This window comes from Balaenoptera physalus (genome assembly GCF_965194825.1).
Source record: "Balaenoptera physalus genome assembly, chromosome: 1".
Classification (NCBI taxonomy): Eukaryota; Metazoa; Chordata; class Mammalia; order Artiodactyla; family Balaenopteridae; genus Balaenoptera; species Balaenoptera physalus.
Window position 1 is genome coordinate 173,563,333 of NC_138882.1, and position 15,243 is coordinate 173,578,575.

The 15,243-nt window shown below is 37.0% G+C and overlaps 1 protein-coding gene across 32 annotated transcripts in view; it reads right to left on the bottom strand.

The window, feature by feature from the left end:
* The window catches only part of EPB41 (erythrocyte membrane protein band 4.1), a 203,104-nt gene that overhangs the window by 89,324 nt on the left and 98,537 nt on the right, over positions 1-15,243 (bottom strand). For all 32 annotated transcript variants that reach the window (XM_082439801.1, XM_082439812.1, XM_082439823.1 and 29 more), the window contains exons 6-7: positions 12,053-12,128; positions 9,987-10,205 (exon numbers count right to left, since the gene is read on the bottom strand). In XM_082439801.1, the coding sequence (XP_082295927.1) occupies positions 9,987-10,205; positions 12,053-12,128 (295 nt within the window). The remainder of the gene's footprint in view (positions 1-9,986; positions 10,206-12,052; positions 12,129-15,243) is intronic.

A 15,243-nucleotide genomic window follows, 5' to 3' on the forward strand; every position in this document is an offset into this window, starting at 1 on the left:
GTAACAGATGGTGTCCTGCCCACTAACCTAAACAAAATAAATTGGTTAATAGAGGCATGTAGATAATAGGGCTGCTTTCTCTGTTATTAAGATGTCTTCATTACTAGGCATATAATGAATTAAATTTGTTTGAAAACAATCAGCCTCACTGTCTAAACACTCACTGTGACAGTCTTTCCTTCTCCTTTATAACTTTCTTCTCTTTTGAAAAGTGCTCATGAGCTGTTATGCTGAGCTTTGAAGAAAAAAATATTACTCCTAGTGCTGTGCAATTCAGACCAATCAAACAGAACTTCATAGTAACAATAAAGCAGCCATACCCCCAAGGAAAAACCATGTAAATGTCTATTTCCCATAAGACTGCCAGCCTCAAGCTATATAAAGCAGCAGTGACCTATTCATTTAACAAGAGAAAGTCTCTTCCAAACCCATCTGTCTTTATCCTCATTAAAAAGAACAAAGGGTCCCCTGGAATAACATCCCCCCCCAATAAAAAAAAATCTCAGGAAAGAAACTGCAGATTTGTTAATGACTCTGCATCTCAGAATAAAAACTTCCTTCCACAAGCGCTAAACCATCATACCTGAATGCTCTTTATTAATGACTCTGAAATTGAACACAAAAAAGGAGAATGGGAAAATAAACACATATACAAGTCTGTATATTCAAGTCATTAAAAACATCTCAGGAAATTTTTGTAGTTTTTTTTTTTCTCATATAAATTATGTACTTTTCTGGTTAAGGTTACTCCCATTCTATGGGTTTTTGGTTTTTTTTTCTTTGTTGTTGTTAGTGTTAGTATTATTGATGGCTTGAATTTTAGGATTCGAAGCTGGAATGGAGCTTGAAGATTATAGAGTCCAACACTTTCACTTTGCTGACGAAGAAACAAGCGTGGAGGGATTACATGGTCATAGGCAAGTTATGACTCAGTTTAGGGCAGCAGGCTTTAGCCAGGACCCCAGTCACATCACTGCAGCTGGAATCCTGGCTCCTGAACTTAAGAGTGGTGACCCCAGTCTCCTAACTATAAAGTAAGAAGCGTAATAATACCTACTTCCTGAGACTAGTATAGGCAATGATTTTTTTTTAATCTTTGCTGAATGAATGAATGTGACTAGTAGGATAAAATGAGATAATGCTTGTGAAACTGCTTTGTAAAATATAAACGTTTATTATTATTGCATGCTTAGGTTTCTGATGGTACAGTGGTACATCATAAGCAACTCATAAAAGAGAAATAATTTTAATCACTTGAATTTGAAGACAAGTTTTAAGACATTAAATGAAGCAATCATGATGAAATCTTCCCCATACTCCTCCAACTCTAAGGGACATTAACGGGGTCAATCAATTTGAATACAGATTTAAATTTCAAACTATGTAGTTAAATGCTTTTCTAATAAGTAAGCATGCTTTAAAATTGTATTGGGCTTCCCTGGTGGCACAGTGGTTGAGAATCTGCCTGCCAATGCAGGGGACACGGGTTCAAGCCCTGGTCTGGGAAGATCCCACATGCCGCGGAGCAACTAGGCCCGTGAGCCACAACTACTGAGCCTGCGCGTCTGGAGCCTGTGCTCTGCAACAGAAGAGGCCATGGTAGTGAGAGGCCCGCGCACAGCGATGAAGAGTGGCCCCCGCTTGCCGCAACTAGAGAAAGCCCTCGCACAGAAACGAAGACCCAACACAGCCAAAAATAAATTAATTAATTAATTAAATTTAAAAAAAAATTGTATTAAGGGCAGGTGGTAAGAAGAGATCTTTAAAACTATGACTTTCCTTGTTAGTTGAAAATAATATTTATATTTGAGGTTTGGTTGATGCTTTGCATTTAACATTTTTTTATATAACAAAAAAAATTTTGAAACACACTTAAAAGTTACCTACAATACAAACAATTTTTCCTGAACCATTTGAGAGCAAATTGTCAACCTGATGACCAATCACTCCCAAGTATTCTGGTGTGTAATTCCTACAAACAAGGACATTCTCCTACATAACCTCCCCAGGACTCTGAAAACAAGGAAATAAACAGTAATACATTACTTCCATCTAATCCTCAGACCCCATTCAAGTTTACCCAGTTGTTTCCAAAATGTTCCGTATGGCAGAAGAATCCAGTTAAGCCTCATGGAGTTTCATTTAGTTCATCTCTCTTTCGTCCTCTTCAGTCTGGAAAAGTTTCTTAGTCTTTCTTTGACTTTCCTAATCTTGAACTTCTAAAGATTATAGGCCAGTTATTCTATAGAATGCCCCTCAATTTGGGCCTGTCTGATGTTTCTCCATAAATTGACCCCATAAGTTATGCATCTTTCACAGGAATATCACAGAAGTGACCCTGTGTTCTCACTGCATCCTATCAGGGGGAACATGATTTCAATTTGTCTCTTCCAGGAGATGTTCATTTTGATCAGCAATGTCTGCCGGGCTTCTCTTCCATGAAATTCCTCTTTACCTCTTTGTAATTAATAAATATTCTGTGGGAATGTATTTGGAAATAGTCTATTCCTTGTCAAACTTTTAATCTATTCACTCGTTTATATCAGTATGGACTCAGGGATTCTCAGCTTATTCAATGTAATATAATCAATTATTTTCCTTATTTATTTTAGTGCTTAAATCGTCCCAGATTTGGTTAGTGGGAGCCTTTCTAAGCTGGATTCTGTGTCCCTCTGACCATTTCCCATCATTTTTTGAGCACCTCCTTCTGGCACAACGTAGAGTCAGAGTATGTGAGTATGCGTGTGTGTGTGTGTGTGTGTGTGTGTGTGTGTGTGTGTATACCTATTTACATCTCTATCTATCATCTACTTATCTATCTATCATCTATCTATCCATCCATCTATCTATTGGAAACAATGAGTTTACATTGAACCCTCCAGTTTTAATGCAATACCACAGGGTTCATTTTAATTTCTCTCTCACTCTAATTTGTATCTCCCTTTACTGACAGTCAGAAACCTGGCTCCCATTATCCTTAATACAATACATTGACTCATTTGATCAACCCCCTGTACATAACCAATCTCTCTTTGCTGCCACTGACCCCTCCTCCACGTGGGTGCCCTCTTCACTGGCTTAGACTCTGAATTCTCCATGCTAGGCTGCTCCCCACACAAGTCCTCCTTACCTCACTCAGGTTCTGACTCCTGGTGTTAGTCTACCCCTTCCATAGACATCTTCTTCACCCGGCTCAGGCTTCAACACCTGTATCAGGTACCATCCCATAGGGATGCCCTCTGCAGGCCTTACCCTCACATGGATGCCCTTCTCACTCTGCTCTGCCTGTGATAACCACAACCACGTGTCCACACGACTCCCTTTTCATCCTATTTGAGCTCTGACTTCTCCTGCCAGGCTGGCCCCCACAATGAACATGCTCCCCACCCTGCTTAGGCCCCAATATCCCCAGCCAGACTGCCTCTCAGCATGGATGACTACCTTGCTCTATCCCATCTAACGGCTTTAGAACACAATTGTTTCAGGAAGCTTTTTCTGATTATAAAAATCATTCATTCATTGTATAAAATTTGGAAAATATCTTTAAGAGCATAGGAAAAAAAAAGAAGAAAATCTCCCATAATCCCACCAACCACAGATACCTGTGCATAAATACAAACATGTATTTTACAAATTTAAATCACAAATTAAACTTAAATTATTTTCAACTTAACATTTTAAAGACTATGGTTTTTCCTAAATGTTTGAAGACTCTTGAAAGTAGTAACAAACTATCTGGGAAGAGATTAGACAGCTCTAAGCCATTAGGAGTACTGTCCTGAATTTATTCAGTACCACCTAATAATTTACTACTTGAAACTACTGCAGCTTACAGAAGTACCTAACCAGGGAGCTTTGGCACTGGTTAACTTTCGCTCATTAAAAAGAGAAGTAATAACAAAATTTCCCTGTATTTATTTTGAGCAAGTGGAGTCAGGATATAGAGCCATTCAGTGAGTTCCAATGTTATGTGACAGCCTTTTTTTTTTTTTTTTTTTTTAATGGGAAAAGTTGCTTTATTCAGGAGGCCAGCAACCTGGGAAGACGGTGGATTAATGTCCTAAAACCATCCCCAAGTTGCTGGTTAGGAGACAAAGGTTTTAAAGGCAGTGTGAGGGAGGGGGCTACAGGGTGCATGATCAGCTCATGGACAATTCTCTGATTGGTTGGCATCAAGGTGAAGTTTCAAACATCACCCATCTTCTGGTTTCAGCTGATTTGGGGTCTACATGCTTGTGGTCAGCAGTTTTCATCTGGCGGGGTTGTGACAGCCTTTTAATAATGTTGTTGCATCTTCTAATTAAGGACTGTGGTTTCAAATAATTAAGTGGGGGACAACTGACAACTTTACATACCATCTTAGTCCCCATAAATGGAGGACAATTTGTTTTAAAGCTTGATTTGCTACTGTAAATTTAGTGTTAATTATAGCTTCACGGTCTCTGTCTAGGCAAAGGGCCACTACTAAGAATTCCATGTATGTAGGCTATCTTCTATTTTTCTGAGGAGCAGGGTAGTATTTACTTGTATTTTTCAATGCATAGTAAATGCTTCTGCCTAAGCAGAAGTCTCTTTGGACTGTTAAAATGTCACGTTGTTGGACATAATTAAAATTTCCATTTTGCTTTCTGTTTGTGAGGATTGCCAATCTTTACAAAAAGGAGCAAGTAAATTCCAAGATGACAGACCTCTAAATTTTCTAATCATGGAAATCGATTATTGCTCAATTTCTATCTGTATACCTCACAGAACATCAAGTGGACCATATCCACCTGTCCTCTGAGATCGTTTCACCTATTTGGGTTTAAACTCAGTTAGTTCCAAAGAGCAGTTCTCTAAACCCAGACTCACATTCATTACTTGTAAAATGGAATAAGAATCATTGTGCAAACACCACCATCAACAGCCCCGCCAGTAAAACTGCCCCGCTCTTCTCCACCTAACTGCAAACGGAACTATCCTCTCCTTCCGGCCTTGACTGTTAGATAGGGGTCACCTCCTCGGCTGTCCCCACTCCCCAGTAAAGCCCCTTCTTTCTGGTTTAATTTAAAATTTTTAAAAAAATAAATAAATAAAAATAAAAAATAAAAAAAAATTTAAAAAAAGAATAATTGTGCAAAGCACTTTACATGAATTTCTAATTTAACAATCACAAAATTCACATCATCACCCTTATTTTTCAGATGAAAAAACTGAAACTTAGAGAGTTTAAATAACTTACTGAGTCATAAAGCTAATAAGGAGTGGAGCCTGAACTCAAAGCAAGACAGGCGGACTCCACAGCCCAGGTTTTTGTTTTATTGCCTAACTCAGGGGTTCTCAAACTTTTTGACCTCAGGATCCCTTCACTCTCAATAATTACTGAGGACTCTAAAGAGTTATTTTTTTCTTTTTTTTTCTTTTTTTTCCACACACACACACACACTGTATTTTATTTTTACAAGAGATAAATAGACTGACACCAAGCACTGTAAATGGATGACCACAACAAAAGCAACAATGATTGTAATTACCAAACATGAAACACACTCATGCTATGTCATAATATTGATTAAACAGTTTTTTTTAATGTGAGTTATTTCTATCAATATTTACTATATTAGAAATTAAAACTAATAAAATTGAAAACTATTGATTAAATCTTTAAAGAACAGTAAGTCCCCTACTTATGAACCTTCAAGTTGTGAACTTTCAAAGATGTGAATGTGAGTTTGCATGTCCAATCACATAAGTTAGTTCACGTGTCTGGCATACATTGTCACGTGCTTGCATTCTCTACAAGTGGTTGTGCTTTTGTGTACTTTGTACAGTACTGTAGAGTATAGCAGTACAGTATCTTTATTTCAAGCCCAGGATGTCCAGAAGCAAGCGTAAAAGCAACAGTATATAGCCGATTGTGTTAGTTGGGTACCTAGGCTAACTTTGTTGGACTTACGAACAAATTGGACTTACGAATACGCTCTCCGAACGGAACTCGTTTGTATGTAGGGGACTTACTGAATAACAATAAACGACTCGTATTTTAACATGAAAAATTTTTTGTGTGAAAAATAACAGTATTTTCCCCAAATGTAGTTAAGGAGTGACATTGCTTTACATATTTACAGATTTTTTTTAATGTGCGGCTTAGAAGACAGCTAGATTTTCCTACCTGCTTCTGTATTCAATCTGTTGCAATATTTTGTATGGTTGTAATATATGAAGAAACCTGATCTCACACAGATATGTAGTTGGAAAAGGAAGAATTGATGATTAAAAATATTCTTCTTTGATACTACACCAAAACTTAACAATGGCAGTTTCCTAAAGGTTAGTTGCAATGTGAAATCTGAAAACATATCAGTGAACTTTTTGTACCATATTACATTAAAATCCATTGGTCTATCTTGCATCTTGAATGGGCCTTTTATACAGATGCATGATTTTGTAACATCATGCATTTCATATCTGAAAAATACTGGTTGGCTGAGTAATGCAAGTTTTCCAAATGTTGACACATTTCATTGTACAATATTACAAGAAAAGAATCACATTCATTAAAATAATCACCAACTTCATCAGAAAAGTCGTTTAAGTATTTGGAACCTGTCAAGATCATGACGGCAAATACAAATTTTCCAAAATTCTAATTTTCATTTGAAAGCTTGAATTTTGTCATTAACAACAAATACTATCAGTCATTTAGCAATCCTTAAAGGACTGGCTCATTTCATTTTTGAGGAAATGTACGCCAAATAACCAAGTCTGAATAATCATAGTCACTCTTTCAAGTAAAAAAGGTGTTGCATTAAAAAACTGGCTAATGCAGCTGAGAACTCAAAACAATTACACATGTGCTTTTCTTCAAGACAAGTACCTCAGTATGCAGCAGAAGTGCTTTCTGTGTACTTCCCATTAAATCACACAGAATATTAAACAGGATGTATTTCAGATTTAATAAAATCAATACTCTTTACTGCTTCATCATGAAAATTTTTAAGTGAACTGGCAGGTTTAAAAATATTTTATTTTATTTTTTAATTTTTAACTGCAAGTTAAAAAGTAAAAGTGTGGGACTTCCCTGGTGGCACAGTGGCTAAGAATCTGCCTGACAACGCAGGGGACATGAGTTCGCGGCCTGGTCCGGGAAGATCCCACATGCCGCAGAGCAACTAACCCCGTGCGCCACAACTACTGAGCCTGCGCTCTAGAGCCCACGAGCCACAAATACTGAGCCCACGTGCCACAACTACTGAAGCCCGCATGCCTAGAGCCCATGCTCCATAAGAGAAGCCAACACAATAAAAAGCCCGCGCACCACAACGAAGAGTAGCTCCCGCTCGCCACAACTAGAGAAAGCCCATGCACAGCAACGAAGACCCAATGCAGCCAAAAATAAATAAATAAAAATAAATACACACACAAAAAAAAGAATCTTGGAGACTGCCGGCAGTCTGTAAAACAACACCATATGAAAAGAGCTGGCCTGGGACTTCCCTGGTGGTGCAGTGGTTAAGAATCCGCCTGCCAATGCAGGGAACATGGGTTCGAGCCCTGGTCCAGGAAGATCCCACATGCCACGGAGCAACTAAGCCCGTGCGCCACAACCACTGAGCCTGCGCTCTAAAGCCCGCGAGCCACAACTACTGAAGCCCATGCGCCTAGAGCCCGTGCTCCACAACAAGAGAAGCCACTGCAATGAGAAGCCCGCGTGCTGCAACGAAGAGTAGCCCCCGCTCGCGGCAACTAGAGAAAGCCAGCGTGCGGCAACTAGAGAAAGCCGGCATGCAGCATCGAAGACCCAACACAGCCAAAAATAAATAAATAAATTTATATTAAAAAAAAAAAAAGAAAGAAAAGAGCTGGCCTAATTCAAAGGGTGATTATAAACGTTAAATATGATATTATACATAAAGTGCCTAGCATAGTATCTGGCACATAATAACAGACACACAATAATTAGCTGCTTATAATGTTATGATGATTATGTAACAATGCTATAAAGGAGAATCAAGCATTGCATGAGATTTAGACTATAAAGTCCTCCCAAACCTGAAATTCTACTATGATCAAATAACCATTAAAATAATCATCAGATATTAAAGAATTAGTGTTAATTTTATTAGGTGTGATAGTTGTATTGTGTTCTTAAAGTCTGCATCCTGGTATATACTTAAGTTTTTATGGGTGAAATTATATGATTTGCTTTAAAATACTGTCGGGGAAAAATATGGAGGGGAATAAATGACTCAAGAAAGCTACAGGGGTAATAACTGTTGAAGCTGAGTGATAGATAAACTGGGACTCCTTAAAAAAAAAAAATCATCAGAGACAGAAGTTAGGTATCAATCGTAATCTAATACCACTATTTTCTGCTGTTTTGCTCCACAGCAGCAGTAAAATATTTTCTTTTACCATTTTATTGATTGCTCAAAGATTACACTACCAGTAAAAATTATTTTTAAATTATTAGAAAAAAAGAATATTTCCCTACAATCCTGACATTTTAACAAATCAAATTATTTTAATTGATTGCTTCTTTCCACTACTTGCTTTTGTATATATATGTGTGTGTAATTATATATTTTATGTATATATATATATAAATTTCTAGAATCATAATCAGAATATAAATAAGTATATTAAAAACATATTTAAGGACAATACAACATGCTTAAGTTACAATCATCAACTAGTTGAAAGTCATATATTAGTGGTCTTAGATATCAGAGCACTGTAATGTATACGCTCACACTTGAAAAGCAACCTCGGCAGTTCTCTGTAGAAACAGTGTGACCTCAGGAGAGTAAGGTGATAGTTATAAGACTATTGCTATGTAGGTTGTAGACTTTAAAGTCCTCATTATGGTTCTCATGACTGCGGGACCGGAACCTACAGGGAGAATAAGGCAACCAGAATTGGGGCACCTTGAGTTCAAACTCTCTCATTTGAGGCATCTCAATCCATGCAATCCTATTGGAACCACTCTAAGGAAAATAAGATGGCTCAACGGCCAAATAGAATACCTGTTCCTACCGTGAAAAGCCTACTAAGACCACTCTGGACTTCTCAGCAGTATGACCCTTTGGGGCATCCTAGCCTAACTCATGCTAACATAATTCAGGGTACCAACTCAAGGCCAGGATCAGACAGTCTCCTTAATATGCTAAGGCAGCTTGTAAAATTTAGCTATAACAAGTCACTCAAATAAGGATGGGATGTATGGTAGGAAGAAACACAAATTTTTCTGGGACTTTAATATTAGCTGACATTTATTGAATTTTTACTATGTAAGACGTTATATTAAGTTTTTACACATATTACCTTTTCTAATCCTATGGATCACCCTATTTCCTCTGAGGTAATGATCTCTATCAGACATATAAGGAAACTGAGGCTCAGAGAGATTAAGTGAATTACCCAAGGTCACAGGCCAGGACCAAGCAGAGCCAAGAATTCAACCCAGCTCAGTCTGAACTTGTTCTTGATCACTGTGTTATACCTCCCAACATTAACAAATTATTTCCATGAAAAAAAAAATCAGTGAATTCAATAAAGACTTTTAAAAATACCTTCAGGGGTTTCATGGGCCCTCTGAAGTCTATCCATGTACATAGACCCCAAGTTAAGAACCTCTGCTCTAAAGATCTCAAAGCATCTAATACAGCATAATACATTTAAAATCTGGAAAAAAAAAAGGTAAGGCAATAATAATAATAGCTACCATTTATTGAGCACCTACTATGTGCCAGATACTGTGCTTAGTGCTTTACATATATTACCTCATTTAGTTTTCATCCAACAATGCAACACCTATTACTCTGATGAGAAAACTGAGGTTCAGAGGGTTTAAATGACTTTCCCAAAGAAGTGGGAGGGAACTGAGCTCAAGCTGACTCTTTCTATGGCACCAGTTCCCACTAAGGCAAACACTGAATCAATCCCAGGTCAAGGGTTTAAACTTACTGTCAAAGTAAACACAGAACAAATCCTGGAGACATATTTACCTGTATGACTTATGCAGTTCCATGACCTTCTCTTCAAGTTCCTTGGTCTGATTTGGGGCCAGTTTAAAATCACTAACATAATCTGCACCATGGAGCTCTGGGTCATAGTCTCCCAGCTCAGACTGGATGGTATAAGAACCTAATAATGCTAAGGTTGCAAATGAACAGGGCAGACGTCCTGCAACTATGTCCTGCCGAAGTTGAAGACATAAATAATACCTACAGCCAAAGAGAAAAGATGTTACCATGTCAGCAACAAAAACAGTAACAAAATACAGAGAGAGAAAAAGGAAGAAAACGGGAGAGAGAGGTAGGGAGGGAGAAAGAAAAAGAATGATTAAGTAAATATGAGATAATATTAATAATTGTTCAGTGTAGGTAGAGGGTATATGGTTGTTCATTGTACTATTTCAATGTCAGATAGTAATAAAGGCTGCTTGGCCCCCAAATTGGGTCCTTTCTTTTCTATCACGTTGCTTTGCCAAATGCGTAGATACTGCCTTTCATATACAAAGATGACATTACTGATACATTTTCACTAGGATATGAACGTTCTTTGGTATGTTTTTCCTCCAAGATGGGCTTAAATTGCATGCAGCCTCCCACACACTATCATCTTGTAAGGCCGATTCCACCTGTATGCTAAACTATAGGGAATTCAGATGGTGGTTGAAACAGTTAAGTCCAACAAACTGAGTGACCCTACACATGTCAGACACACCATATGGTATTCACACCCATGGCCCTGACCTCCTTAGCCCTTGTTCTGACTGGGTTAACCAGTTCAGACTCTTTTACCAAACAGGAAAGCTGGGAGGTATGATTAAATTGAAAACTCCTATATTAATTAGAATCATATCTTTGATTTGACCATAATTAGATGCTGAACAACATATGCACCAGCAACCATTTTTGCTATCTATGATCAGTCACTACATACATCTTTTTTAAAAAGTCAGAGCAATGCCAATCAAATCATAAGAATCTTAAACTCCTCTAAAATGTAGGTAATTAGTACAGAATTTTAGGGATTTGTTTTGTTGTATATATAGTAAACCTTAATGAAGAAAGATGAATAAGTAGCAACTCTAAGAGACAAATATTACCTGTGAAAAAGCAATAACCAAGACAATTTTTTCAGGCAGAGATATGGCATCTCAACGTCAAGAATGTACTAAGGATAACTGGACAAAGAATTTTTTCAAATGGCATAGACATTTCACAGTACTTAACAAGCAGACCTTTTAATAGTCTTAGGCTATTCTTATTTGAGAGAGATGAAAACTGAAGCCTAGAAAGTGTATATTTGTCTGAAATCAGATAGTTGACAGCAAAATCAGAATTAGAAAGCAGTTTCTCAACAACCAACAATTCAATTGAACAAACATTTGCCAAATACCTACTATGTATAAGGCTCTATGCAAGATGCTATGGATATACATACGTAGAGTAGTATTCTTTACTGTATACTGTTTTTCCTTTTTCCTTTTTTGCTAATATTCAGTATTTATATAGAATCCAATAAAGGCCACTTTCATAAAAAGGAATCAGTAAGCTATTTTTAAAGAGTACAAGATTTATTTCATAAATTAAGTGGGCTCAGAAATTACTGAGGAAGGTTCAGTTCACGTACCTAATCATACAATTTAAAAGGGGAATAGGAAGAAAAAATAATAACACTGAGACTTTAGCTTTTTTGATCCCTTAAGAAACAGCATGGTGGGAGAGGAGTATTTAAAACAAACAAAAAAACGGCAGAGATGTTTTGCCACTATATTTGTGTCTTGTCCTTTGGAGGATAGTATGGTTTTTAGCGTCCCTGTCCACAGCATGGCATAATACCCATGATAAGCAAGGTTAATTCCCTACCAATTTTCTCCAGGCGAGTCACAGATACTTGAGGCTTTTAGGATCACTTATTTGCAACCCTGCCTTGAAGTGACCAGAAACTTTTTATCTTAGGTTTAATAGCTCATCATTTTTCTTCAATTCTGAATGAAGAAATTCCCAGAGCTTATGATAATGAGATTACTTATTACATATTTAACTATTAATAAATTATTTACCTTGTTATATCTTCTGTTAACTGTGCTGGGTCAGGTGGATAAAACTTTACATTAAATGTGAAATTCCAAGGGACACCTGTAAAAATAAACACAAAAGAATTTTATGCTTGTGCCTAAGTTTCTGGTTGTTAGAAATACCTAAAAATATTCAAAAAACTCTTTTTTTTCTTGAGGTGTCCTAATACTTTCATGCTTTGTGGATGAAATATTATTTTTATTTAAAAAAGAAAAAGAAGAAAGTTGTTTAGACACCATCTAAGAGTATCTCATTTTTTTACCCGACTTAATATAATAGCTTTGTTTATAAAACAATATAAGCAAAATAACATAAAGGAAACCATCCTATAGGTGAACATGTTTGTAGCAATGGTTTTCAAAATGTGATCTATATACCACTCTGGGTCCTCAGAGGTCATTCAAAGTGATCCATGGATGTTTTCTTTTGGTGTTGGCATTATTTATTTGTGACATCTCTCAACATTATATCAAATAAACAAAAGCATTCTTCCCATTAATATGGGTGAGATTAGGAGATTATTTTAGAAATAAGAAGGAAGAGGCAATATAGGTGGCTCTTAGAAACTATAGCTCTAATGAAAATATTTTAGGTATGTAAACTACAAGAATTCAATCCTAAGACTCATACAAGTGTTGCATATTTTTTATCTACAATGAAAATCAGAGATTGTGAGTAAAAGTTAAGTGGAGAATGCATTTCAATTTTTCCAGCTAAGTGCTACCCCTTCAAGGTTTTTCTAACATGACTGTTAGTTTCCCAAAGAGTAGGGCCTGGTCTCAGTCAGAAATAAGTATGATTGATTATGATGCTAAGAGCTACATTTTGTTCAGTACTTATTGCATGCCAGGTAAGCTAGCCCTCTTATATACAGGTAGGTGCTACTATTAGTTCATTTTATTTATGAAGAAACAGAGGCTTAAGAAAATACATAGCTAGTGAATCCAGGGTTCTCTTACTCCAAATCCCATGCTTTTAACCATTGGACTCTACTACCCTATAACAAACATCTGTGTTTCAAACATTGTTCTGTTTTGCATTCACAGCATTTCATCTCCAAATATCATTTTTATTGCTATTGGCTGGCAATGACCATATGCAAATTAAAATTTGAAATAGTTTGAATGTCTTAATAAATATGCACTTTTAAGCATGCTAAAATATTTAATACAGGAGTCTCTTGGAAATGGTTGATATTTTCCTTCAAAATTTGAACTAAAAGGCAAATTCCAGACAATAAAACAAACTTGTCTCAAATCTACTCAATCCTAATGTTTACCATTAACTCACTTCTAATGTTTCACATCCCAAAAACTTTAAATGGAACTTAGAAAAGCAACCCATAATTGTTTCTCATAAAAAGGGTAAGGGGATGGGGAGGCAATATTTACAGTTCAAATACTGTAAAATACCATCTGTTGTTATTATTATGATATGTTAATAATCTAATCATTGTTAACTTATAATTCCCATATAGACATTAAAAAAAGGTGACTTCTATGCTACCTATAAAAAATGTATTGGCTAGAGGGCTTCCCTGGTGGCACAGTGGTTAAGAATCCACCTGCCAATGCAGGGGACACAGGTTCAAGCCCTGGTCCAGGAGGATCCCACATACCGCGGAGCAACGAAGCCCGTGCGCCACAAATACTGAGCCTGTGCTCTACAGCCCACAAGCCACAATTACTGAAGCCCACGCGCCTAGAGCCCATGCTCCGCAACAAGAGAAGCCACCGCAATGAGAAGCTCGTGCACTGCAACGAAAAGTAGCCCCTGCTCACTGCAGCTAGAGAAAGCTCACGTGCAGCATGAAGACCCAACACAGCTATAAATAAATAAATTTATTTTAAAAAATGTACTGGGGCTTCCCTGGTGGTGCAGTGGTTGAGAGTCTGCCTGCTGGTGCAGGGGACACGGGTTCGGGCCCTGGTCTGGGAGGATCCCACATGCCGCGGGGCGGCTCGACCCGTGAGCCACAATTGCTGAGCCTGCGCGTCTGGAGCCTGTGCTCCGCATTAGGAGAGGCCGCGATGGTGAGAGGCCCGCGCACCGCGATGAGGAGTGGCCCCCCCTTGCCGCAACTGGAGAAAGCCCTCGCACAGAAATGAAGACCCAACACAGCCATAAATAATAATAGTAAAAAAAAAAAAAAAAAAATGTACTGACTAGAGCAAATCAATATGGGAAAAAAGACAGCTAAAAGAATGTTCAATAAATGTGAATTCAGCATTTAAGAACTTTAAACACAAATTCAGTTATTTCATAACATATAAATGGCAATTTTTTAATAGTACAGGAAGACTAGCATTAAAGAAAGCAAATCAGCAATAGTTTACAAAGTGTGATTTTTTTTCTCTTTGAGCTAACTGATACAAAAAGCTTGATAACACCCACGATTGGTGGGGAAAATAAGCACTTTCTATTGCTGATGTGAGTGTACTGGTACAACACTACGGAGAACAATTGAGAATATCTATCAAAACATAAAATGTATATACTCTTTCACCTAGCAATTCTATTTTCATAAATGTATCTAAACATACACTTAAACGTGGTCAAATGATACAGGTATAAGATATTGTTTGTAATAGCAAATGTCTGGAAACAACCTAAATGTATTTATTTGGCAAGAAAAGATACACTGCCACTATATACTGTTAAGTGAAAAAAAAAAATCAAGGCAAAGAACAGTGCATATAGAAAGCAACTGTGAAAGTTGGGGGTAGAAAAAAGTGGCTATTGTGAACGGTGCTGCTACAATGCAACTTACTATTAAATGGTTCAGAAAAAAGGTTGTGTGTGTGTGTGTGTGTGTGTTGTGTGTGTGTGTAGATAAAGAGAAAAGATAAAATAGTAAAATATTAACATCTGAGGAATCTGGGAGAAGGGTACCCAGGAATTCTTTGTACCATTCTTTCAACTTCTAAGTCTGAAATTGTGTCCAAACATTTTTAAAATTAATAATTGAAAAAAAATTCCTGCCTTCTGGGTACACAGGAAAACAGGAACTATCTCATACACTATTGGTGGGGATGTAAACTATTACAATCAATTTAAAGGAGAGCAATTTGGCTATACCTGGTAAAACTAAAAATAAACATACTCTATAATCTAGCAATTCCACTTTAAGCCTAAATCAGTGGGTTGGTTTTTTTTTTAATTAATTAATTTATTT